The 27,306-nt window shown below is 41.4% G+C and overlaps 1 protein-coding gene across 5 annotated transcripts in view; it reads left to right on the top strand.

Moving 5' to 3' along the window:
• The window catches only part of SULA (NAD(P)-binding Rossmann-fold superfamily protein), a 39,778-nt gene that overhangs the window by 9,226 nt on the left and 3,246 nt on the right, over nucleotides 1-27,306 (top strand). For 3 of the 5 annotated variants that reach the window (XR_016040468.1, XM_006854799.4, XM_020673826.2), the window contains exons 5-11: nucleotides 1,777-1,836; nucleotides 12,728-12,846; nucleotides 13,685-13,729; nucleotides 13,912-13,990; nucleotides 15,077-15,138; nucleotides 21,489-21,591; nucleotides 21,848-21,908. Coding sequence is in view for 4 of the 5 variants with exons in the window: in XM_006854799.4 (XP_006854861.2) it covers nucleotides 1,777-1,836; nucleotides 12,728-12,846; nucleotides 13,685-13,729; nucleotides 13,912-13,990; nucleotides 15,077-15,138; nucleotides 21,489-21,591; nucleotides 21,848-21,908 (529 nt within the window). In the remaining variant the exon portion in view is untranslated. The remainder of the gene's footprint in view (nucleotides 1-1,776; nucleotides 1,837-12,727; nucleotides 12,847-13,684; nucleotides 13,730-13,911; nucleotides 13,991-15,076; nucleotides 15,139-21,488; nucleotides 21,592-21,847; nucleotides 21,909-27,306) is intronic. The other 2 variants (XM_088846342.1, XM_020673827.2) reach the window with 1 other exon arrangement.

Raw genomic sequence — 27,306 nt, 5'->3', positions numbered from 1 at the left:
ATTATTATATTTTTTGTTCAAGTAAATAAAACTGCAAACATTGGTGGGAAAGGCTCCAACTGTAGCAAAGCAGGTCAAATCAAACCATTCTCATCATGTTTCATATTCCTAAAGCATAAGGAAAACATAATGGAGAAAATGGATGTGAATCAAGAAATGGAATATTCAAGAAATGGTGCGTGTATGTGATATTGGAATCATGTATGTTAGGAATAGAAATAACCACCAAGGGGGAAAGAGTGACTATAAACTGAGAAACTAGATTGCTGAAATGGAACAGAAACCTTGAACTCGAAACTTAAGCAGTGTGATGATGGTGCATGAAACTTTCTAAATGCTTGGTTAGAGGTGGCAACGGATCGGGTCTTGTTGGACCTGGACCCAGACCCGAATAGGCCGAGATGGACCCGTACTCGGACTCAGACTCGACGGGTCCAGAGGCCCTATACCTGTACTCATAACCATAATAACACTATGGACTCGGGACCCGACTCGTACCCAAACTCCAACCACTCCCAATTAGCTCCGTTTCATTTTTGTTTAAATTTCGTGCTTTCCTAAGTATGCAAAAGAGAGAGAGAGAGAGGCAGGAGAGAGAGAGAGACAAGAGAGAGGGAGCAAGGGGTTAGGATTTATGGTTTTGTAGTGTTTACAAAGGGTTAGAGACTAGAGTTCAAGCAAGGGTTAGGATTTACAGTTTTGCAGAGAGATCTCCGCCTCCCTCTCTCTCTTTCCTCTCTCTCTCTCTTTCTCTCTCTCTCTCTCTCTATTCTGTAGTGTTTACAAATTTTACAGTGTTTACACTGCAAAACCGTAAATCCTCAATTTCCCGGTTCCTCGACGCTATAAAACCTCGAACTCAAATTTATCTAATTTTCTCGTATCAATGGCTTCTCGCCACAAATTCTTTGCCAAATCAACCGTTTGTTCCATCAGATCTGCCATGAAATCAAAAGCATTTTCAGCTCCAGTCAACGAATTATCATCGCCCGTAGGAGTTCCATTATCAAATCGCTCTTTTTTGCAGTAGCTTCCAACGTTGTCTCTTGAACTCAAGATTCATAGTCAATGTGTACAAGTTATTCAGGGCATTAGCATGGCCATTTAAACTTGGGATCGATGAACTTCACCGAAATTTGGGACCTCAATGTTGAATAGAGACAGGGAGAGGTGCAGAGAGTGAGAGAGATGAGAGATCAAAGAGTGAGAGAGGCAGTTGAGTTGCAGACTTGCAGAGGCGTAGTTGGGGATTTAGGGGTTTGGGTTTGGGTTGGGTAAATTTTTTTTTTGAAACGATGGGTTATATTGGGTTAGGGATTTAGGGTTATAGTTTAGTTAAGATAATTACTTATTAGAGTCCCGTGTCGGGTACGGGGTGGGTCCACTAGTACCCGGAACCATACCCGAGAATTTTCAGGTCCATTTTGTAGGACTGGGACCCTACCCTTGGGTCCAAATGCTGGACCCATAGCCGGGGACCCATGTCCGGTATACCCGGTGGGACCCGGATAAGATCTGGGTCATTGCCACCCCTACGCTTGGTTTGCTTTGTCTATTGTTGATAAGAACCATATGATTCATGCATAATACTTTGGCAGATTTTGAATCATATTTAATTTTTCAGGTCTAATCTGCTTATTAATATGGAGGACATTACCTTTTCATGTGTAGTCGCTCATTCTTTTGTGCATATTTGCATGGTACCTTAGTGCCTTTATTTCCATTTTCTACACATTGTTTAGCCTTATAGCTCGAGGTTATTCTTTCTAATTTCAGATAATCATGTTGTTCGTGTTTTGACTCGGTCTAGATCCAAGACAAAGTCCATTTTTCCTGGTAAGAAGGTAATGATCTACTTTGTGATTGCCAACTTCGAAGCATTATTTAGATGGTTAAGATTTTTTCTCTCTGTTAACTGTATAAATAAATTATTTACCGCAAAAAATAATTTCTTTTATGTTAATCAGAATACTAGTTTAATTCAAATGCCACATAGTCCACCCAGGAAATTGTTCTCTCATTTCCACTGAATAAATAGTTAAACATTACCTTAAAAAGAATTAGAATAGTTAAGCTGTATTGGGTAACAAGTAATATCATTGCCCGATCCATCAGAATGAAAATATTTAAATGAATCCTTATAAAAAAAGATGATAAAACACATATGAATGAATTTTGCACTTGTGGGACTTTAGCATTTAGTATTGGTTATGAGCTTAAATGCAACTTGTTTAGTTTAGAAGTATGTAAGACCTATCTGATGTTGCACTTGGATCATTTAGTCTCTTAAGATTTGATGCAGTGGAAAAAAATCACTGGCAGAAAGAAATCAAAGATATAAAGAATGATTGAAGTAATGGGAAGCTTACAAGCCAAGCTTCTAGCTCTCTTTTGCAGCCTGGACTCTACACAAAATAGTATTCAACTTTGAAAGAAAAATCGTAATACAGCCCCCATTTATAATAAGACATTTTACTTAGATCCTATATCTAATTGAAATAGAAGTCATAATTAAAACAAAATTCAGAAGGACATTTTTACCGTTTGTAAAATAAGTAATTCCACACGGACTCTTAAATAATTTTCCAATGAGCCCCTAAAAATCTTGAAAAATAAAAGAAACCCTACAAACCTTAAAAACTTAAAAATCCTTAAAAATAAACCCTAAAAATCACAAAAATACATCCCTATAATTTAATAGGAAGAATTTAAAAATTAGACACATCCTGTCCTGCATTAGACTTCCCTGGATAAAACTTGTCCTTGAGTTTTGAAATAGGCTAAGATAAATCCTGCACTAAAATCACAATCCTCTTCAACTCAAATGCTGCGCCTTGAATCCTGGGACCTGTGGGTTATTGCCCTAATCGAAATAGAGTGAGTTTGTTCATTGAAATTGGGGCTTTGTAATCAACTGACAAGCACATGAACTCTTTTGAGAGCACCTCAAGGAAAAGGTATGTGGATGGAGCAATTGTGATATTTCGCTTGATTCGACCACATAAGCGTGCTGGATTTGCTTGTAGCCACATAAACCCGCTGAAATTGCCTCAGTTTAGTCACATAACCTGCTGGAATTGCCTTGGTTCACCCTTGAGCAAAGCAGGAAGTGTCTTCGAGAATTGCACTAGATTTGATTGGCTGAACCAACAACTTTACCTATTGATTCTCCTTGGAGTTCTTCATCTTTTTCTTCATCAGAGATGGTTTCTCTTACAAAATATTTTTTCTTTGTTATGTTCTTCACTGATAAAATCCTCTACCTCCTCCTTTTTGGCGATGTATGGCCTTTCAAGGTGTTGGTTCCATGGTAACTCAAAGCTACTAGAGAATTTTTCTCAGCTCCAATGGGAGCATAGTCCTAATGTGGATCGGGATGAGGCAGAGGCCCATCCAAGACAAGGCAAGTCATTCTTGCCCATCGCGTGTTTCTAGATGAACACACAATCGACTCATCAGGTCTAGGTGGTCTAGGACCCGGATTGGTATATTGAGTCACGAAAACCCTTTAGCATTGGGCATAAGGTGCAACTGAGGAGGGTTTGAGGTCAGAGAGATGCCCGATGGCGGTTAGCCAAAAGTAAAATGTACTGCCGCAGCCTCTGAGGGTAGGGACCAAATCCTCAACATTGCCACCCCACGACATGCATATGATAGTCACACTTGTGGGAACTGCCTCCTATGGAGGACAGCTGCATATGCACCGAACAGAGAAACCCCCCACCATCGTATCTTGATGCATATGCCCGAAAGTGTGAATTTCTCCTTGGGGAAGACTTGAAATCCACTAACATTGATTCAACCACCTATTAGCCGGGTTTGATGGACTATTCATCGACGATTGCTTGTGAGATTGTGGGCTATGGGCTCCTTTGGGTTGGTTTGAGAACATGGCTCGAAATTGCACTGTAAGTCTAGTGGACTGCACTAGTTCAATAAAAATCCGAACCCGTAGTACCTAGTTTCCCTTTAATGTTTTTTTTTTTTTTGGCAAACCAACCAAGTTTCTCATAGATAAAATTGAAAAGTTATTTTTGTGAATTTTTAAAATTTTTGAAAAATTTTTCCAAAGGGAAAAATAGTGGAAATAAAAATAAAATTTAAAATACCTCAAGACAAAGCATGTGAAGTGGTCTCAAATGGGCCCATGGGGGCCCACATGTAGGTCCTACATTGTTCCCACATAAAGATGATGTCACCCTTTGTCCTTATTTGGTATACTAGACATGGTTGAATGTAGTTAGGTATATGTGTAGTTGTGCACATGATGTAGAGAGGGGGCAAGCCATGGTGCACCTAGGGTCCAATGGAAATTATGTAATGGGTGAAATAGGGCCACATGCATAAAATCCCCTCTCCATGTGTGAAGAAACTCGAAACACATGTCATCTTTCTATTAGAACACATGTTGAGCTAGCTAAAGTAACAGATAGGAGATTTCATCACTCTCCTTTGATGTGAGATGAGATATGCCCCCTTTTCGCTTTCTTTCTCTATTCTCTACACTTGAACATGTGTTTCTAGAAGATCAGTTGGAATTTAAACCAGAGTATTGATTACAATTTCAAAGTAGGATTACAATTTCAAAGTAGAGGGAGATTAAGGTTTGGGAAGATGGGGTATCAAGGTGAATATCAACCCTTGATTGATGATAGCTTATCATGGGTTGAAAGGCTAGATTTAAAGCCCCTTCACCCCATAGATCACCAAGGTCTATCATATTACTCCTGCTTAACAAGAACATTCTAGACTCCTCCAAAACCTAATTTTTGCCTATAAATGGAGGCCTTGAGTACCCCATTTAACATCCCTCTCATGCCTTGCTATGCAGTCCAAATCTCCAACCCAAGCCTCTCTCCTACGTCCGCCTCCACACCATTCCCATATAGCTTTCTTGACCCCTGGCCTTGTGCTAGCAGCAAGCCTTCTTAGCCATTAAAGCTTCTAAGTCGACTATTCCCTCCACAAAGTGCCACCGTCTTGCCTAGACCTTCCAGCCTCCATGCTGCCTAAAGCCATTGTTTTGTCCATGGACAACAACCTTTGGGGTTCCTTGGTGTCCCATATCTTCAATTGCCTAGGCCCTCACTTTGAATCCCCATACTTCTAGTCCATGGTGTGGTATTGCCTCGATATTCTACTCAATTATGGCACTCCACCCCCATTGAGCCTCCAGCCCATCTTACAAGACAAAATTATCCTTAATTTTAAATTTTATTCAATTTCAAAGGATGTATATTTTGATTTTAATTTTAGGGTTCATTTTTAGGTTTTTAAGTTTTTAGGAATTCTAAGATTTTTTTTTTATATTTTTATTTACAATTCATTGGATACTATTCATGGGTACCATTCATGAGTACTATTCATGGGTTAACGTTTATAGGGGTAAAATTGACATTATGAATTTGTGTTTAAGTTAGGACTTTTTGGGTGATTTTAACTATTTTATGGACATTTAATACCTTCAAATATTAAATTATAATGTATAAGAGGTGGTAGGGCCTTGTGGGGGTCATTGCATACGATTTTTAGAAATTGAAAAAGAAAGAAAAGCTTAGGCTTTTGGAACTCTACCTTGGGGTGAGGAGGAAACCCTAGGTTTCTCCAAGTTATTGCTTGTATTTGGCTTAAAAATCTTGTGATTTTTGCCGTTATTCAAATTTCCCTTTATATAGTGGTATTAGAGATCAAGATTCCTTCAACAACAAAGCTAGGAAATTACAACCAAGTCTAGGGTGTGCTGTTTTTGGGCTAAGTTTTACCAAATAAGCCTGGAACTTGCTGATTTCAACGAGGTTTTATCAATTTTCTGCCTAGGGTTTGTGATTTCAGTGAACTTATGGCAGCCAGGAGTCGTGGAAGGGGGTAGGGGGGGTTTCATACCCAGCTTGTAATCCTAGAGATGAAGAAATTAAGGAACTTACAAGGCAAGTTCAGCAGTTGGTGCAACAGTTTACGATCATCGTTCATGGGCAATACAATGATCTTTATGCCTAAGAAGATGTTGAGTACCACTTTTTTTTACCATCGTGCTCCTCTTGAACAGTTGAGTGAAGAGGAAAATGATAAAAGACCTAGACATGGGGAATATTACTCTAGGGTTTAAAGGAGGATATTCTTTATTTTGACACATGTATAAATATTAGCAGGTTGTGGATTGGCATCTACTACCAATCTTTGATACATGCTTAGATAAAAAACAAGATCTTGTAAGAGATCCAATCTATGATGACGATCAAGATTTCATGGTTAAACTGATCTTTGACGAAGAAAAAGATGAAGGACTTCAAGGATAATCAAGAAGTAAAGTTATTGATTTAGTCATTGAATTCAATGCTCATCTCAAAGATGCACATGTGGTATATTCTAGGGTTATGCCAAGGAAACGCCAGGGCTGAATTGATGCAATTTCAACAAGTTTATGCGATTGAACCAAACATATATACCACGGTGATTCCATCGGCATACAACGACTCTTTCCTCAAGGATTTCTTGATAGTGTTTATGGATATACCAATTGATTCCAAAGACTCAGTTTCAATGCTCAATCATAGTGTTTTGATTAGCACAATAACCTACAAGTCCTAGTATCTTGTTTACAATATTCGGGGAGGAAAAGGTTGTGGGACTAATGGAAATTTAATCTCAGTACACTTCAAAACTCGAGGACGAGTTTCTCCAACCAAGGGAGAATAATGTAGGACAAAATTATTTTTATTTTTAATTTTTATTCTAATTTAATGATGTATATTTTGATTTTAGTTTTATGGTTTATTTTTAGAAATTTTAAGTTTTTATAGATTCTAGAGTTTTTTTTTTTTATATTTTTATTTACTGTTCATTTGTTTCTATTCATAGGGACTGTTCACGAGTACTATTCAAGGATTACTGTACACAGGAGTAAAATGATCATTACGAATTTTTTGTTTAAGATAGGATTTTTTGGGTCATTTTAATCATTGTATGGATATTTAATGCCTTTGAATATTGAAATATAGTATATAAGAGGTGGTAGGGCCTTGAGGGTGATTGAAATTGAGAAAGAAAAACTTAGGCATTTGGAGTCCCACCTTTGGGTGAGGAGAAAACCCTAGGTTTCTCCAAGTGATTGCTTGTATTTGGCTTGCAAATCTTATTGTTTTTTCTGTTCTTCAAATTTCCCTACATCACTAGATATCTTGTTTGATACTTAAAGAGGCATTGGGTTCACAAAAAGGGTGTTGTTCTTCTAGCTTCCCAATATTGGAGCACAGAGCGCTTGATCACACGCTATCAGAAGGTGTGATCTAGTATGGCGTGTACAAAGTCCCATTGAATAATCCTTGGGCAACTCTTCTCATTTATGTAGTCCAATGGTTTTTATGTTTATGAGATTGCTTGAGTACTTGTATCGAATTTGTAATGAAGTTCTTCGGAATGTATTTGATGTAATCTTTGTGTTGGAATTGAGTTGTATACGTTGTCATGTGCTATCTCATTTTGTTTAATGAATGAAATGGTGTCTTGGGGCCTGCAAATGGGCGCCTTGGCTTTTAATTGCGTTATATTTCATCTTGGTATGAGCTTTAAATGTCTTACATACTGTCGCTAATTTGTAAAAAGGCACATGTAAATAGGTTTTGTTAAGGTGTGTATTGAAATTTTAAAAGGTGCGGTTTGTATAGAGAGCCTAGGAGCCCATCTTCAAATAGAGTCGAGAAATGTGGTTTCAATACTGAAAATCTCTATAATAGATTTAAAATATATTTTCATCTTTATTTATAAAGTTTTAAGCTTAAAAAATAATGTAGATCGACTGATCTATGAAAACTTGAAAATCTTGAAAATTGACGGTCCAAAACTGTGTTACAAATTTCACTATTTCCAAACCTTGAAATCCATTTTTCTCATGTCCATGCATCTTGATGTCGAGATGATCAATTTGAGGATATTTGGGCATCAAAACAACATCTTCTAGTTAAATTTTTGAGGTAGGCTCTAATTTGATTGTTTAGAGCCTCGACTATTTTCCCAATTTTAAAATCTACCACACTTGACATATTTCAAAATCTACCTCACTTGACATAATCTATAGCCTGCCTTTCACTCCTCGCTGCCATCATCACCATTGCGTGTACTTCTCACAAAATCAAGATCCTCATGTGAGCACGTGTTGAAGATTGCTGGCGAGTTCCAATCTACAACCTACTAATTTTGGAGATGGTTTGACGAGAATAAAGTTTCTCCATGGTCTTTCCCTCTGATATCACGAACCAAATTATCCTCATGCACAATGAGACTATCTGTCCTTTGGTGGTGAGGTGAATTAGAATCCACTGACTTGACCTATCCATCACTGCAATTGGGTGCAGATTTGCTATTGTCATGAATGCTTGAACATTGTTCAGTGCGGATTGGATGCATCTTGTACATCATCTGCTTGAGCCTCGTCCAATTCAAATGCGTTTTGGCATATTGCACACACCATTTCTTCAATTCTCCTTTTCCGATCATTGAATTCATCCCATATGACTATGTCACTGCTACGATTACAAACCCGACCTCCTCTAACAGCCATCGTGTAAACTTGAAGGGCATCCTCGTGCACTTTGGGAATGGGCCTCTTCGATACCAACCAATGTAGTGGAGAAATTATAGAAATAAAGGAATAAAAGATCTGAAGAATTGATTAAAACAAAGGGAAGCTTACAAGCCAAGCTTCCGTCTCTCTAATGAAATTAGGATGCAAAACAAAATAACATTCAACTCTAAAAGAATATTCCCTATATATAATGAAGACGTTACTTAGAACCCAAGAAATATCGAATTTTACTGAAATAGAAGTTATAATTAAAAAACATATTATAATCTATTTTGATCGCTGATAAAATAAATAAATACAATATGGACTCTAACTACTTTTCCAAAATCCCCAAAAAATCATCAAAAAGCAAAGGCAAACCCTAAAATCACTTAAAAAACTTAAATATTCTAAAACTAAACCCTAAAAACTCAAAAAATACATCCCTAAAATTTAATAGAAAAGTTAGAAAATAAGAGGCATCTTGTTCGGAAATAAGATTTGGTTGGGCATGATTATTGGATGGTTGTATTTGAGAAATAACCAATAGTGTTGTTTTTATTGTGGCGCAACATACCATAGCAAACTGATAATTGGAAGCATTAAAAGTTTGAGGGATTACCTTAAGAATAATATTCTAAAAATCTTGGGTGGAATATGAATCTAAAATTTTGTATGGAATCATCATCATCATCGTTAGAGCCTTTTCTTAACTAGTTGGGGGCTACATGAATTCTGGTCCGCCATTCTGCTCTATTAAGGGGCATACCTTCAATGAGGCCATAAGTCTCCATATATTTTCTCACTACTTCCAACCATGTCCTTTTGGGCCTATCTCGTGCCTTTTTTGAGCCTTCCACTTGAACTAACTCGCACCTCCTAACATGTATTGTATAGGGTTTGCGCCTCACACCGCTAGCCTACCTAAGTCTAGTTTTTCTCATCTTATCGCTTATTGGTGCTATACCTAAATTCTCCCTCATGTGTTCATTTTGAATTCTATCCCTTCTTGTCTTGACATCCTCATCTCAGCTACACTCGTTCTGTGGGTACATTCTTTCTTGATGACCTAACAATCTGCCCCATAAAGCAAAGCTTGTCTTACAGCTGTCCTATAGAACTTGCACCTCGGTTTCATTAGTATGGGTGATCACATAAAACTCCGGTTGCACATGTCCATTTCGCTTACCCAGCTCTAATTCTATGTGCAATGTCTTCCTAAATCTCTTCGTTTTCCTGGATTATTGACCCAAGATAATGAAAGTGCACTCTTTTTGATATTTTTGGCCGTTAATCGTAACTATTTCCTTATTTCTACTCCTAATTATTACAAAACTTGCATTCCATATACTTTTAGTCTGACTAATTTTAAAACCTTTAGCTTTCAGAGCATCCCACCAAAGTTTTAACTTTGTGTTGACACCGTTTTGAGTCTCATCAATCAAAACTATGTTATTCGTGAACAATATGCACCACGGTACCTCATCTTGTAGGCACTTAGTTAAGTCATTCATAACTAAGACAAAGAGGTATGGGCTCAATACTGGCCCCTGATGTAGACCTTTTATCACTGAAAACTCACTCAAATCTCCACTAGTTATTTGTATACTAGCTAGCGCTCCCTTGTAGAAATCTTGTATGAAATGTCATTTTAAAATTTGGAGGTAAGTTATGAGATTCTTATCTTCAACGCTTCCCCAAATTATTGGAAAACGATGAGGACAACCTCCATACAAGCACATGTATCCTTGATAAGATTCTTTGATGCTTTAGTCGTACTAGGCTATTTAATCACACATTGGTATCTTTTCAGTTTTAATGATTAATTGACTTCGTCATGCGAATTTAGTTGTTGCACCTTATTTTTTTGTTTTTTTTGTTTTTTTTTAATATGTTAACTATTCTATTAATAATAAGTTGTTGCACCTTGTTCTTGCATTTGATTGAAATCTACCCCTTGTTTGGTTCAAAATGAAAATATAAATGCATGTTTTTCAAAACATAGATGTCCATTTGTTGGATTTTCACAAATTGAATCCGAATTTCAATCATTTCGTGGTTGGGGGTAGTTTGGCTGCCTTTTAAGTGTAGTGGACTAGGACTAGTACATTTCTGCACAAGCAATTCAGAATCAGAAAGCACAGAAGGAAGATCCTCCCCCCCCCCCCCCCCCCCCCACACAAAAAAAGAAAAGGGAAAAAAAGGCAGAGAGACCCATCTTTCCAACCAACTCGATCAAAAAACAGAACAGAGAAGAGAAACTCACCAACAAAAAGGGAAGGGAGGGGAGGGGAGGGGGGGGGGGACGGGGGTATCTATTTACTTCTGCAATTTCCAACTGCTAGTGGATATTCTTCCTTCATCAATAACAAGGTGATTATATATTGTGGTGTGTACCAAAGAAAAGCTTTCCTTTGATCTGGTTGTGAGAAAAAATATCTTTGTTTAATATAGAAACTCTATTTGTTGCCTTTAAACTTCAAGGATTCCACTAACTACGATATTAAATTTCAGCCTGAACTTCATCTGGAATTTGAGATTCAAAATTATGACCAATTTCCATTTAAATATGCAAAATTTGTGGATTTTTTGATGAAATTTCAGCCCTAAATTAAGCATATTAATGGGTTGGACCAAACCAAGGATGCCCTTTTTAATTTATTTGAGCTAAACTTCTTTGTGTTTATCCTATCTTGTTCAGTCTTTCCACTTGGGCCTGCCCTTCTCTTAAGCAGTTCACCATCTCTCTCCCTCACCATTTGCACTGTTCCCTTGCGATGTCCAAATTCTTTAGCTATAAAAATGCAATATTTCATTTGCCTCATGAAACCATACTTACACAAGAATTTAGGAAGATAAAACACTCTAAAGGAGCATGAGACTTCTCCAATGATTAATTCCAACTCTTCTTTGTTGCTTCTTCGTCCAAAGCTTTGTCTTTCTCTCTCTCTAGACAGAATTCTGCAATTAGTCTTTGTGAATTCTTGCCAGAAGTTTCACCTCTCTTCATTTCAGGCCTCTGAACACGATCCATAACTCTCCCTGAAATTGATTTCCCAGCCCCTTCCACTGGTAATTGATCTGCTCTCATCAATGGGGAAGGGCTTCCCCTTCCTTCCATTTCTTCATGGTTTGAGCGCACCCCCTTTCTTTGATCCATGTTTCCTGCTCTCTTGGCTATCGAGATATAATTCATTTTTTTTGTTTTTTGAAAGTGTTAACTTTCTACACTGCATTTTCTCTTCAACTGAGCTGAAACACTAACTCATGCCATTCAAGCTTTCTGGAATTTCCAGGCATTCATTGCTTCCATGGATCGAAGCGTTTAGGGCTTGTTCTCCATGGATCAAAGTTTTCAAGTTTTGGTCTTCCCTGAAATGAAATCCATATTATTTTCTGGCACATGAGAGTTCAAAGAGTTCAGCAAGCTCCCATGACTTGGGGTTCCATTGTCCTCTGGTGAAGCTTCTGTGGCCGGAAAACTGGCTGCAAAATTTTAAGGGCGAGAGAGTATCATAGAATCAGGGCAAGAGAGCTGTGGCCTCTGAAACCCCAGGGCTTCTTCCCTGGATGAGAAGACCGTAAGGATTGAGGAGAGAAAAAGTATGGGCAAAGGGTGAAGCAGAGACTCTTTGTAGGAGAGAGGGAGGGGGGGGGACGTCTGGGGTAGGGTTCTGTTGAGAGCATTGGACTTGGAGCATTGACGAACCAGTGAGTTTGCAAATGAAAGATCTGGTCGTCCATTCATTTGTGATGACTAACTATTTAGCTTTTTTTAAGAAAATGCCCAATTGCCAAAATGCTTTGAACCATGGTTTGAAGAGAAATACAAACACACCCTTATTGTATATTAGTTGACATTTTTGTGAAGGTTTTTTAGCTTGATCATAATTTGTTCTATATCACTTTAACTTTTTTTTGAAGTTAAAAATTGGGATAGTCAGCCTTGTTCTTTTTTGAATCTGGTATAGTCGGCCTTGTTGTTTACCCATTTGGATGGATGTGTAGAATATTGTTCATGTTCATTTATTTCTAATTGAAATATGTAGCTCCTATTTGATTGGCATTATATTAAGTGTATGAAATCATTTATATCATTGTACCAGCTGTTCTAAGTATCCATGCACACACTTTTGTGTTGTAACTACATTGGTGGATCTTGTGCAGCCAAGGAATTTCCAGGTATTATAATCGTGGAGGAACCAGAATGGCCAAAATGTATTGAAGCTTCAAGTGCTGTTGTGAACTTAGCTGGGTTGCCTATTAGTACCAGATGGTCTGCTGAGGTTAGTGATGGATATTCTGTTTTGGTGAATGCGTTCATTATGAACATGTTCTACATATTTTCCTTGATATATGTTTTTCTCTAAATTATGTGTTTTTCAAACTTGAAAATAATGTGTATGTAGAATGTCTTCCTGGTGTTGCACTTGTGAATGCCATTATGATAAATATTGTCCTCAACCAGTTGGACTATTGTGTCCATGAAAGCTTGGTTGGCTAGTCTATAATAAATATTGTTCATTTGGGAGGGAGGAGTTAGGTTTCTGGAATTTCTTGCAACCATGAGATGGATTATTGGTGGAATGTTTGTTTTGTTTGCAACTTTCGTTGGGTTTAGGTCCATGGACTTTGGCGCCGTGAGATGGATTACTGATGTAGTTTCGACTTTATGATGTTGCCTGCTTTTATTGAATGAATCTTGTCAAATGAGAAAACTGGGTCCAGACCGATAGTCCTTTTTGTTTTCTTTTTCCTTCTTCTTAGTTGTGCATTCTCATTTTATCATGCAGCCTGCAGATGCCCTAGTGCAATTTAGCATGTATCATAGGCACCAAATTGAAAATGTGGGTGGCATCTCTTTGGACCTAGCTTTCCTTTTGTGCTCCCTAACATTCCTTTTATAAGAGAATACTAATAATTTCAAAGGTGGAACTTTCACTGCAAGCCGGCTTTAAGAATATTGCATGCAAAGGTTTTCCATGTTTGTGTTCTATTAACTCATTGGTGATCAGTTTTCTGTTCACTTACTTTATGTTGTGCTCCATACATCGAGTCTTTCAGATAGTTGTGTGCCTTTCAAAGATGATGAGATTCAAAAGTTCTATTGTTCTTTCATTGCAGATCAAGAAGGAGATCAAGCGAAGTAGGGTCAATACCACCACAAAGGTGATGCCTTGATCCTCTAGATATATTATTTCCTCAAGCAATATGTCCCAAAATACTTGAAGCTTTCGATCATGCAAATTAAAAACAAAGTTTGGTGTGTGAAACATAGGACTCTGCATTTTTCTTTATTCAAGTTTTCTAATTGGATTATGACATTGGTTACTGGAATTGATTTTGACAAGGTGGTGGATGTGATCAATTGCTTAAGCCCAGATGTTCAGCCTAAAGTTTTGGTCAGTGCAACAGCTGTAGGTTATTATGGTACGCTTCTTACAGCAGTAGTGTCTATGCATTTGATATATAATCCATTTATGTGATTCTGATTTTTTAATATCCATTACTAGGTTTATGACAACAGTTTGATCCAGTCATTGTTGAAGTAATTTCCCCAGATAAATCGATATGTTTTTCCAAAAGTTAGAATTATATACATCTCAATTACTCAAGTATGGTCTTCGTGAATTATAGATGTGAATGAAGTAGGTGCTACAATTGAAAATTTTCCTCTTCTGACCCTGATTTCTCTCTCTCCCTCGCTAAAATCATATTTAATCCAAGTTATTATGTCTTCATTGAGAATCTGGCCTTCCCTCTATATGTTCTCTTGAGGAGCATGAGCATCATTTGCTATGGCATTAGAACCAGTCCACTCCTTTCTTGTGGCATTTCACTGTAAATACTTTGGTTCATAAGATAATTGGGTCCATATGTGGGAGATCGGAAGGAAAGAGAACAAAAATGCATGATGGCATCTTCCACATCTTTTTGGCAGCTTCCACTTCCTTGTTATTAATGAAGCTTGAAGTCCAGGATGCAACATTTTTATGTTAAGGAAAATGTTTTCAGAAGGCTGCGGCCCTATGAAAATAAATAAAGTCTCACAGCAAAACTTAGGGCAAAATTGCAGTTCTGGGGATGGAAAACCTTCAAATCGATTATTTTGATCATGAATATTATGGTTGTGAAAATAAATTAGGATGTGAAAAATAGGGTACATTACAACACATTATCTATACCGTCTATCTTCATGTGTTCATGGATCCACAAGATCTGTTCTATTTTTTGAGCTACAGATATCATAATTGGTAGTGGAAATTAATTTTAGAGCCATCATAGAGATTTCCCATGCCCGAAGTGTTTTCCGGACAAGGTTTTTGGGTGAGGCTTTACTTTTTTTTTATTTCATAAGACCTTGGCCTTATAGAAACTGCATCCTTATATTAAATATGCAGTAGACGTCAATTCACTACGGATCTATTTCTTACTGCTTGAAACATTTACATTTTTTGGCCAAATCAAAACTATGAGAGTTTCCTTCCTCTTTAATTGGTTTTAGGGTATTTACAGGTACTAGTGAAACTCAAGTGTTTGATGAGCAAAGCCCTTCAGGAAATGACTTCTTGGCAGAGGTAATGTGCCATGATCTTTCTTTTTTCTTTATTTATTGATTTGTAATTAGGGAATTGCGACATAGTGATGGCATCAGTTAAATCCCTATAGCAAAAATACTTTATTCAAATTTACTGCCAAACCATAAATGGCCCCACTATTTAGAACCTTGATTATACAAATTCCAAGATGCCCAATAAGGTAAACCTTTTGACTAGCCTGGCTTTGGTCTGTCCAACCCATCTTGCCCCCCATATCCTTCTCAGCTTAGGTTTGGAGAACTCGATTTTTGCCAATTTTTTTTTATCTGCCCTTTTATCTCTATTCCTTCCCTTCTTTTGTGAGCAACTCATTACATAATATATGTTGATGCTCTACATTAGCACAGTCATACCCTTCAAACTTGGATTGTCACACAGCATTAGAGCTAGGTATTCTCATCTGTAAATTGGGGCTATTGTGCAATGTGCTGGCTTATGCCTGGTAGATTGTGTCATGTTATTTCTTTTTTTTGAAGTTGTTAAATGTCGTATTAAAAAGGAAAAGAGTACAATGGTAAGTAAAGGATTCCCACAAGCCGGGCCTCAAGCCAAAAAGAATAGACTACCATGAAGGGGCAGCCCTATACAAAAAATGTTTCGTGTCTATAAACAAAAAGTCCCAACGTGGAAGAAGTGAGGAGCCAAAAGAGGACTAGAACATCTGTCCTTTACATGTAACATAGGAAAAGGAAACCCAAAAAACGGTCTATGAGAGACCCGAGCTAGTGGTTGATGCTCCATCTTTAGCTAGTTGATCCGCCAGGGCATTGGACTCCCTCCAAGTATGCTTGCATAAGATGGCAAATATGAGCAATCTCATAAAAAATCAAAGCCAAAGCCAAGTACAAGGGGGGGGGGGGGTTTCACAGTTCGCGCAGCCCAAGAGATTATATTTTGTACATCTCCTTCCACAATAAGTGGTTGTGGCCACGAGGGGCTGAATAGCTTGAGGAGTGCCAATGACTCTGCACATTGAGAGTCAGCGTGGCCGATGTTCTTGGAGTAGGAAGCGAGTAGGTTGCCTTGGTGATCGCGGAAGACTCCACCCACTCCTGGCGGGTCGGGATTTCCAAGGAGCACCCGTCGAAGTTAAGCTTTGTGAGGCCCACTGCGAGGGGGGTGGGGGGGGTGGAAGCTAGTTGCTAGATCTGAAGACCTGAGGCGATTGGGTATGGAGAGTGTCTTTTCATTGGTGGAGGAAGGTTAATGGCCGAGACTCCTTTGAAGGACTTGTGGTTAGAGGCCCAGAAGGCAACCTTCGAGATGATCTTATGAAATAGGGCCGGAGTTTCATGCTTTGGTCTCTCGAAAGATCCTTGCGTTTCTTTCCATCTAGATGATCCAGATCGTGGCTTCCATGGAAGATTTTCAGAGAAGCCTGTCGGCAGTAGGCCATAGAGTGTCCCTTGAAAGGTTTAGGAGTGCCGGTAGGGAGAGAGGAGTGACCTAGGAAAGGCTAAAGAAATGGAGTAGAAGACTCCACAGCTTGTGGGCAAGAATGCAATGTATAAAAAGGTGGGGGTTCGTTTCTTCCTCACAAGTGCACATCACACAACAGTTGGGGATGGGAACTCCCCTCCGTTGGAGTTGATCCATAGTGAGGGCGTTTTCAGAGCATGCAATCCACTTAAAGGCTTGCACTTTTTTGGCGGGGGGTGGAGGACCACACTTGAGCTACAATGGTTCTTGGGGAGTGAGTAAAAGTAGGGGGTAACAAGAGTTTCTTATAGAAGGAAGCCACCGAAAAGGAACCCGAAGGGGATGGGGTCCGCACCAAGCGGTCTGGCCTAGAAAAGGCTAGGAAGTTAGAGTGAAGAAGGGAAGACAAGAAGAGAAAATCAGTGGTTTTGGGGTCAGTAAGGGGGCGTCTGAAGGATGGGTACCTGACTCTAATATTGCTCGAGAGCTGCATCTCATTTGCAACTGTAGAGGATTGTTGGTAGCAAGAGAGAAAATGGAGGGGAAAAGGTCCCTGAAAGGGGTGTGACCCAACCAGAGATCAGACCAGAAGTGGCTGCGGTGGCCTTCCCTAGGGTGGGAGTGAATGGTTTTTTGGAAGAGGTTGAGGGAACACAAGAAAGGCTTCCATGCCTCTGATGCTTTGCTCGGTGTTCTCCCTTCCGGCAGCCAAGTAGAAGGGATCCTTTACTTACAGCGAATGACTTAGGACCAAAGAAGGTCGTTTTGTGTAGCTAGGCGCCACCAGCATTTTCCGAGCAACACTGTATTCTGTTTTCTCAAGATTTGAATGCCGAGACCTCCCAGGTGTTTGGGTTGGCAGACTTCTTCCCAAGAAATAAGGTGGTATTTTGTGGCATCAGTGTCTCTTGTCCATAAGAAGTTTTTCGTCAACTGCTCTAGTCGGTTGGCGACTGATGCTGGCATGTGGAACAGGACATGAGGTACACCGGGGTAATGGCCAGGGTTGCCTTTATGAGGGTAGATCTTCCTGCAAAAGAGAGAAACCACCCTTTCCACCCTGCATGCCGTTTATCAACTTTATTGATGATATGGGCCACTGACTCTTTTTGGGTTTGCCAAGGCCTAGTGGCATGCCAAGGTAACTGGTAGGAAGATCTTCCCCTTTACACTCCCCCCAGGAATGAGCCCTCTGGTTTCCTGCAACGTGAGAGCGACCCCTATCATTGTCGATTTCACCATGTTGAATTTGAAGCCCGTGGCAAACTCGAAGCATTTAAGAAAGAGGCGCAGTGTCTTAATTTCTTGCGGGACAACATTTAAGAAGACGAAGGTATCATCAGCGTACTGTAGGTGGGAGACGGAGGGTCCCCCAAGACTACTTTTGAAGCCAGATAGGAGTACCGACTGGTACATACGAGAAATACACTGGCTGAAGACCTTTGCTGAAATTGCAAAGAGAAAGGTGGATAGAGGGTCTCCTTTCGGAGGCCTCTAGTTGCAGGGAAGTATCCTTTTGGGGTTCCATTGATGAGGATGGAAAACAAAGGCCGAGAATAGCATCCTCTCATCCACTGTTTCCATTGCTCCCTGAAACCCATCCGGGCCATCGTTTCGTCCAGGATATTCTAGTCTACATGATCATAGGCCATTTCCCAGTCGACCTTGAAGATAAGACCCGGTTGTTTGGTCAGGTGTCTGGAATGCAACCATTCGTATGCCACCAAGACTCCATCTGGGATCTGCCTGTCCTTGATGAAGGCACTTTGGGAGAGTGAGATCACGGAGGGGAGGACCTCTTTAAGCCTGGAAGTAGGGACTTTGGATAGGATCTTATAAGTGGAGTTCACTAAAATAATCGGACAAAAGGCCTTAAGTTCTTCAACCGCCCCTTCAAGTTTGGGAACTAGGGCAATGAAGGTTGCGCTCATTGCTTTGTGGATTATGCCTCAGTGCAAGAATTCGTCAAAGAAGTCTAGGAAGTCGGGTCTGAAGATGTCCCTGAAAAGCTTGAACGGGGCCACTAGGAACCCATCCGGGCCCGGAGCTTTATCTTTACCCAGGTCAGCTAGAGCTGCTAGGATTTCAAGTTCAGAAAATGTTGTTCCAACCATTGGACCCAATGGTCAGGAAGAGAAAGGAACTGAAGGTTGGACATCCTGGGATTGGGTCTCGAAGGAGCAGTGTAGAGGGTTTTTAAGAAGGAGATAATGGCTTCTTCAATCTCAACAGGCTGGTCCAGTATCCTGTGTCCAACCTTAATGGTGGAGATGGAATTATCCCACCAACGGCAATTGGCTATCCTATGAAAGAAACCCATATTGTGGTCACCAAGGCGGAGCCACTTGACCCTGGACCTCTGGTGCCAGAATATCTTATGGGAAGAAAGTTATTCCAACTTGTGGTGAGTCTTGAGGTCCGATTCAGAGGTCGAGAGGGTCCGATTTTCTTTGATAATGTCCAGAGGAGGTGGTCCCGTGTAGAAGAGAATAGGAAACTATCGAGTTTGGAGAGTGGGGGTTGAGAAGAGTGGTCGGACCAGGTGTATTGGTTTCCTTAGAGAGGAACATCAATGAGCTCTTTATGTCCGAGACGTCCATCATCCCTTGGGAGAGGTTTGGGTTGGAATTCCTCTCGAATGAGCATCTAGTAATGTTGAAGTCCCCCCCAAGGCACCAAGGATGAGGAAGGGAAGCGACGAGATCGAGCTCGATCCGTCCCAAAGGAGTCTAAGTGCGGCAGAATTAGGGCCGTAAATGGCCATGAATTTCCAAGGAAGGCCGTCCGTTACCCTGGAGAGTAGAACTATAACAGAGAACGTCCCAACATGAGAGGATATCAAGGAGTGTTCAGAAGGGTTCCAGATGACCCAAATGCCTCTAGAGGTCCTTTCAGCGAGCAATAACAGCCACTAACACAGCTTGTGACCCCACACCTGTCTAATAAGTTGGAGAGAGGGGTGGGGTAGTTTTGTTTTAGTGATAGCCATTACATTCAGACGGTGCTTGGAGCTCATATCACGAGCAGCATTGCATTTAGTGGTCTAGCTTAGACCACGGGCATTCCAAGAGAGTAATTTCATCTAGGAAGGAGAGTTGCGTTAAGGGCTGTGAGCCTGGGGGACCTTCATAGAGAAGGGTCTAGGGGAGGGAGTAAGGGATTAGGTCCCGAAGGAGTGGCAACAGACGATGGTCTATCGTAGTTGATACTAGAGATGAGGTTCCTCAGTTCCCTAGAGCCTTTGATACTCACCTTGAGCCTACTTTGAGCGTCGCCTGGAAGAACAGATGAAATGGGCCCTCAGGCCCGCATAGGGGAAGCAAATGACCCTGAGGACTTCCATGATGTTGCCTTGGCAGCAGTCGACCCTGTCCACGTACTCAGAGTTCACAGAAGAAGCTGAGGGGGGGGGATGGCAGTGAGAAATGAGAGTGGGTGGTTGTGGCTGAGCTAGGAGAGGGGGAAGTTGAGCCGGAGAAAGCAGAGGTTGTAGGGTGAGAGGCTGCAAAGGGGTTAGAAAGGTTATCAGCTAGGAGAAGGGTAAGCCTAGACACAGAGGGGTTATGAGGCTGGGAGGCAGAGCGGAGAGCAGGAGGAAGAGGCAAGGGGGCCACGGGGCCAAGGGTGGGGGATTGTAAAAATCAGGGTTAGGGCAAGGGGTAGGGGATGGGGTGGGTAGGGTGAAGTGGTTGTAAGGGTTAAGAGGAGGTAAAATCAGGCCGAGTTGGGTGTTGGTGGAAGGAGGGATAGAGAGGAGCCGGAAGAGGCAAAGGCATTTGAAGAAGGGGGTTAGGGGTGGTGTAGTAGGGAAGAGGGGGAAGGGTTGCAAAGGCTGTCGGTGCCAAAAGGGAGGTGAGAGGGTCAGTAGGGAGAGCATTGACAGGGACGGGTACGGAGGCCACTTGAAAGATGGGAATAAGGTTAGGAGGATAAGGGAACTAGGGGGCCAGAATGGAGGCTAAGGCTGCAGGGTCTGGAGGAGTGGGGTTGTCTGACTCCACCACAAGAAGGCCAGCGGGAAAGTTAGGTCAGTCCATTGGGAGATGAGAAGGGGGTGGAGGTTAAAAAGGTGCACTAGGTTCAGAAGAGGTTGCGAGGGGGGGTTGTGGCTTGCGGTCAGCTAGGCCGAGAGGGGAGTCTGTGGGTAAAGGCGGGGGTTCAGGGGGTGGAGCTAGAGGAGAGGGGGAGACAGGGCACAAGGGGGGCGGTGGCGGTGAAGGGTGAAGGACAACCAGAGAGGGCTGAAAGTAAGAGGAAGAAGAGGGGGGCTGGGTTAAGGAAGGTGGGGATAGGAGTGAGGCATCGTCAAAGGGAGGGAAAGAGGGGGTAGAGGCTGCAGAGGCAAAGGGGAGAAAGAGGGCCTGTTGGGGAGGATCTCGAGGGGCAGAAGCGGCCCGGGGGGGGGGGGGGGGGGGGGGGCGGCTTTGCTTGTTTCCCAATTCTTTTCTCTTGTAATTCTCGGAGGCCCAATCAACGGTTGCCCTCTCATAACTTAAGTGGGTTGGATGTAAATGTAAAAGGTTAGCTCACGCTGTGCTAGGAACGAGTTCCCGGACCCATGTAGATCTTTTGAGATCTGTTCTGTGAATTTGTTTCCTTTTTTTTTTTCTGGTTTGCTACCTTATTCTGTGTCATTTTCTATAAAATTTTCCGAAAACATGAATTTGTTTGAGCATCGGCTCATTCTTCTGAATGTGTTGTGCTATGAACTTTTGACAATTATCTTTGTGTATGTTAGTAACTTTGTCATTAAACTGTATCTACGAACTTATTAAAATTTTGTCCTTTTTATGATGTTAAACTCTATGCTATAAATGATCTTAAGCTGGTGATCAGCATCTCACAGTGCAAGTTCTAGTAGGGTATTGGACGTGATGCAATAATTTCTCCTCAATAATATATACTTTCAGGTCTGTAGAGAATGGGAAGCTAGAGCCCAAGGGGTCAACAAAGACGTTCGTTTGGTGCTTATTCGCATTGGTGTTGTCCTTGGCAAAGATGGTGGTGCTCTAGGTACACTTGTTACTTCGCGTTATAAAGCTTTGATAATTTAGTTTTCAATGCTAATTTTTGGAGTTTTGTTGGAAAGTTTTGAGAGCTATTGTTAAGACTTTTCACTATTCTAATTTTTGACATTAATACTGCATCTTATAGTTGTAAACCAAGTTCCGCATTCTTATGTTTCCTTATAGATATTATATATTCTTATATGGTAATCAATCAGAACTGATGAACATTAATCCTTGACTTCCACTTGAATTAATTGCAGCCAGAATGATTCCTCTCTTCATGATGTTCGCTGGCGGTCCACTAGGTTCAGGAAAACAATGGTAAATCTTTTTCCATTTTCTGCACAAAGGCAGGACAATGTGATTTTCTCCATCCTAAGTTGAAAGAAATTCCTTCCTTTATAAAGCTTATGATTTCTATCGGGTGTATATTTGTTGACTAGATATTTTCCAGGTTTTCATGCTATTGAGATGTCACTTTTTGCACAGATTGATGTGGTTCACCCTGAATTAAGACGTTCCTTTTACTTCGGGTTTTTGAATACATGAAAAACAATGTAGTTACACATGCATCTGTCTGAACCTTAATAATTGAAGTGATTTTTTTTTGTATTTCACACAAACACCAGGAAAAAAAAAGGTTTCCTTTTTTCTTCAATTTAAAAGAGATTTGGAATAATTGATGTTAGTCTTTCAAATTGTACTTTGATGATGTTAGTATTTCAAATTTTACTTTGATTTTATTAAAGAAGGATGAGATGGCATTTTATACAACAGATAAGACATTAAAAATAATAATAGAAAAAAAAGGTCACCTAATCTCATTGCCCACAGAAAACCATTAAATGACTACTTAATGCATGGGTTTTGCTGCATGTACTTGGCATTCTGAGTCTATTCCCTCCTCTTATTTTCACCTTGTAAAACCTGTTCCTTTTGAGGTCTCATGAATACATTCTTTTAATACAGTGTCAGCTATAACAAAAAAGTTCATTCTGAGGTTTGTGAAGACATTATGGTATAGATTGTCTAACAAAGGCACAAGTAGGGTTTTAATGGGGTTTTGGGTTATACAGTCACCATAATGGCCTCCCTCCAATGTGATGGTGGGAGGCCATTATGGTCACTTTATAACCCAAAACTCCATTAAAACCCTACTCGAGACAAAGCTTCTCTCTCCCTTTCTCCGGCAAGTGCATCAAATTTGGGGAAACTGTCCCTGTCAATGGCTGGCTTTGGAAGCTAATGGGGCTTCAGGTTGTATCTGGGTTGTTGGGACCCCTCCTCGCACTCCCTCTCTTCCTTGGTGATCGGAGAATTTTCAGTCTTAGTCTCTTTGCTCAGAATTTCAGACGGTTTCCTATGGAAGTTTTCAGCAGTCTACAGCCCAAACTCCCCTTCTCGCAGAGACAGTTTTTGGAGAGAACTTCAACGTTATCCGGTGGTCCTTTGAACGAAACTCCAACCCTAGAATCTCTCCCTCAATGACAACCTTTTTAGACTTCATTGCTCGGAACCAACTCCTAGATGTGCGTCTCCAAGGGGACTGTTTCACTCGGTCGAATCACTTTGAAGACCTCCAATTCTCACTCCTCGGCCCTCCCCAAGCCCATTTCAGATCACATGCCCATTCTGCTTGATACAAATGTCATCAGTCAAGGCCCAAAGCCTTTTCGATTTGAGCTGTCCTGGTTGGAGGAGCCTAACTCCCTGCGCTCATCTCCTCATGGGAGCAAGCCTTTGCCCCACTCATCCAAGGTTGGCCTGGTTTTCATCTACAACGAAAACTACTATTGAAATTGGCCCTCAGGGAGTGGAGCTGTAACCTCCCTGGAAACTTTCGAGAGAAAAAGGGTCCTTACTCGAGGCCATCCACACCTTGGACACTCTCGAGGAATCCCCTGTAGAAAGAAATCAATGCCTAGAAGCGAAGCTTTCTCTCCAATCTGTGCTTCTCAAGGGGGCGGTCTATAAACTTGGCGACCTTAACACCGCCTTTCTCCAAAAAATTGGGAGAAGGCACTCATCGAACGAGCCATAATCTACTTTTTCAAGAACCTCATCACGACACCAGTTGGCCCAAAGCTGAAAATGTCCTCTCTGGCTGTCAAAACTCTATCCCCTGAGAAAACAGAATGGCTCGAGCAACCTTTTGCCTAAAAGGAAATCCTCAATGCAATAAAATCTTCTTTTTTTTTTTAACAAGGTTACATAGGAATGTAACCTTGTCAAAAAAAATAAAAATAAAAATAAATCCTCGATGCAATAAATTTGTTGGGCCAAGATAGAACCCCAGGCTCGGATGGCTTCCCGATTGCTCTTTTCAAATAGAGACTCCTTAGACCTGACTTAGTGGCCTTCTTCGAAGATTTCCACAATAGTGGAATAGTGAATAAGGCTATAAATGCAACTTTCCTCGCCGTTATTCCCAAAATCGAAGGGGTGGAGGAACTTCAAGGCTTTAGGCCTATCAGCCTAGTTAATAGCTCCTATAAGATCATTTCCAGGGTGCTAGCATCTGGAATTCGAGAGGTCCTTGCTTGGCTCATCTCTCCTTCTCAAGGAGCCTTCGTCAAGGATTGGCAAATCCTCGATGGTGCTCTAATTGCACATGAATGCATTCACTCTCAGTATTTGGCCAAATCCCCGGGACTGGTCATCAAGCTAGTTTGGGAAAAGGTGTACGACCACGTCAATTGGGATATACTCCAGGGGATTTTATCAAGAATGGGGTTTGGCTCTCAATGGTGTAGGTGGATGAGGAGGTGCATTTCTTCAACTTCCTTATCTGTTATCATCAATAGATCCCCTAGGGGACTCTTCCAAGCTTCGAGGGGACTTCAGCAAGGGGATCCCCTCTCGCCCTTCCTCTTTTCCATTGCAGTCGAGGTCTTCTGCTCCTTCATTCGGGGTTGTATCGTGAGGGGCTTTCAAGCTAGTACTCGAGGGCCCACCATCTCCACCTTCAATATATGCTGACAATACTCCTTTTTTGTGATGCCCACCCAAATCAAGTAGACACCTTGTGCCTTTTTCTTAGGTGCTTCCAATGGGCCACAGGTGTCAAAGTCAACCTTGCCAAAACTAGTATGGTGGGGGGGGGGGGTGGCCATGAGCCTTGAATTAGTTCCTCGGATGGCCAATCTTTGGGGCTGCAAAGCACAACCCTTGCCTTCTTCCTATTTAGGATTGCCCCTGTGCATTGGCAAACCGTAAAGCTAAGCAATGGTCTCACATTATTGACAAGTTTGATAGATGCTTTGCGGGGGTGGAAAGGCTGATTTCTCTCCCTTGCGGGGAGACTTACCCTTATCGAGGCAACCCTTTCTCTGTTTTGGCACTGAGGGAAGGAAATACCATCTAATAACCTGGGATACCGTTTGTGCCCCAAAGTCTCAAGGGCGCCTGGGCCTCCGTAGACTCAGAGATACTAATGCTGCCCTCATTGGTAAATGGTGGTGGAGATTTGCAGTTCAAAGTAACCATCTTTGGCAAGAGGTGCCATGGCATAAATATAGGTGCCCCCTAAATGCTTGGCTCCCTAGCAATGCCTCTAGTCTTAAGAAGGGATTTTAAAAAAAAAAAAATAGAATTAACCTTAAATTGATGAAGAGAGGGGGGGGGGCAAAGAAACAAAGTTTGGGCCATACACAAGACGGAAGCTCCAAGTACAAAGGAAAAATAAAAGAAGAAACAAAAAGCCTTCTTTTTTAAGGTTACATTAACAACAAAAGAAATCCACAAAAAGACGCCGATCCAAAAAATGCCAAGAACCGTCCGCTATAGCCGCTTCTTTAGTAAGGGTGTCAGCCACCTAGTTTGCTTCCCTCCAGGTATGCCTCCATAAGACGTGCATATCCCTGCAAAGGTGGTTAATCTCATAAAAAATGTGAGCCAAAAACCAAGGGGGGAGGAAGAGTTCGTAGCCCAAGTTATGATAGTAATGGATTCAATCCTATGATGTTGGGTAAGCATAAGGGCTTCCAACAAAGCTATAGCCCCCACTTCTTCTTTTTTTGGGTAAGTCAGTGGGGGAGAAGGCCCTCTACCCGTTTTTCCATTAATAAAAGAGCAGAAAAAATTAATTAACGTACAACCCTATAGTAGGGCAATTGCGCCAGATCATGTAATAAAAGAGAGGAAAGAAAATCTCGTGGTCTATGGCGCCACACAGTAGCACCAAGGTCAGCAGATGCCCTATCTGCAACCATGTTTGCCTTTCGAAAAACATGTGTAATAGACCATTGATGAGAAGAAAGTCTGGTGCAACAATTATCTGCAATCGTCTTGAGCCGCCGTAGAGCACTGCATCGATTCTGAATGACATTCACAAGCATGGCCGAATCACTTTCTATCTGTATTGGAAAGCAATTCCTTTGATGAACCAATTGAATTCCTTCCTCAAGTGCCAGAAATTCTACATGATTATTAGAAGCAAAACCAAAATGCTTTGCAAAAGCAGCAATGAAATCAGCCTCTATGTTCCTGATGACTCCACCACCACCTGCTAAACCTGGATTGCTCAAGGAAGCATCATCAATATTCAGTTTGTAATTCTGAGCTTCAAGAAAGGACCACACCACCGGAATAAGAGATTATGACCTCTGCTGACGCCAAGTTATCTGAAGATTACCAATTATGGCCTTTTTTGATAAATGGAAAGACCACTTTTTAACTTCTGCTAGTGCCTGAACATGTAAGATAATCCGTTTCACAATAAGCTCTCTCCTGGTGGGTCTTGACTCAAAGACTCTTCTGTTGCGCTCTTCCCATAGAGTCAGAATGACCAATAGACTTTGAGATGGAAGCAACTATTGAGCCCTGATGGTCTTTGAGGATCGCTCCTATACCCGATGGGCCAAGATTTCCAAGGGAACAACCGTCGAAGTTAAGCTTGAATTGACCTCGAGCAGGGGGTTTCCAAAAAGATACCCAAGTGGGGCTCATTCGGTTATGCTGAAGAGCATGGCCCAATCCTGATAAAAGGCAGCAGTGGAAACCCCTTTGAAACATTGGTGATTGGTAGCCCAGAATACCACTGAGGATTTAAGCTTGACAAAGATAGTGTGCCAGGGAGAGTGATCACCCTGGAAGATCCTATTGTTACGCTCAATTCAGATAGCCCATAAAGACACTGCCACTGCTGGATTCCACAGTAAAATGCTAGCCTTAGGCCAAGGGAAAGGTTGAATGGATGAAAGGATAAGAGGTATAGTGGCCGGGAGTACCCACTGAACTTTGAAGAGGCATAACAGTTCCCCCCATAGGTTAAGGGCAAAGGGGCAATGCAGGAACTGGTGGGCGTTGGATTCCTCATCTGCCATGCACAGAGCACAGTGATTGGGTATTGGAATGCCTCTTCTTTGAAGCTGGTCAACTGTGAGCACCCTCTGAGAGAGGGCCAACCACATGAAGATCTGAATTTTTGGGGGGAGCAAAAGAGGACCATGCCTGCACGGCTAAAGAGATGGGGGGTAAGGGATTTTTATCATGTCTCAATCACTTGTCCACCAATATTGCTTCCGACCGAGAGTAGGGGACATAATTGCTTTCTAATCGGACACTTGGATTGGACATGTTCGCCTTTGAGATTCTTTCCCCTCCCACTTCCTCTTGGCTCGTAACCCCCATTCCTTGGTCCCTAAAAATTTCGAACCCTCGCCCCTTGGGAGGGTATGGTCCCCAAACTTCAGAAGGCCCCCCAATGACCTTGAACTGC

This window comes from Amborella trichopoda, chromosome 9 (genome assembly GCF_054954075.1).
Source record: "Amborella trichopoda isolate Santa Cruz 75 chromosome 9, AtrichopodaSantaCruz75HAP2 v2.0, whole genome shotgun sequence".
In the NCBI taxonomy this organism is placed as follows: Eukaryota; Viridiplantae; Streptophyta; class Magnoliopsida; order Amborellales; family Amborellaceae; genus Amborella; species Amborella trichopoda.
This window is presented reverse-complemented; position numbering and strand designations above follow the sequence as displayed.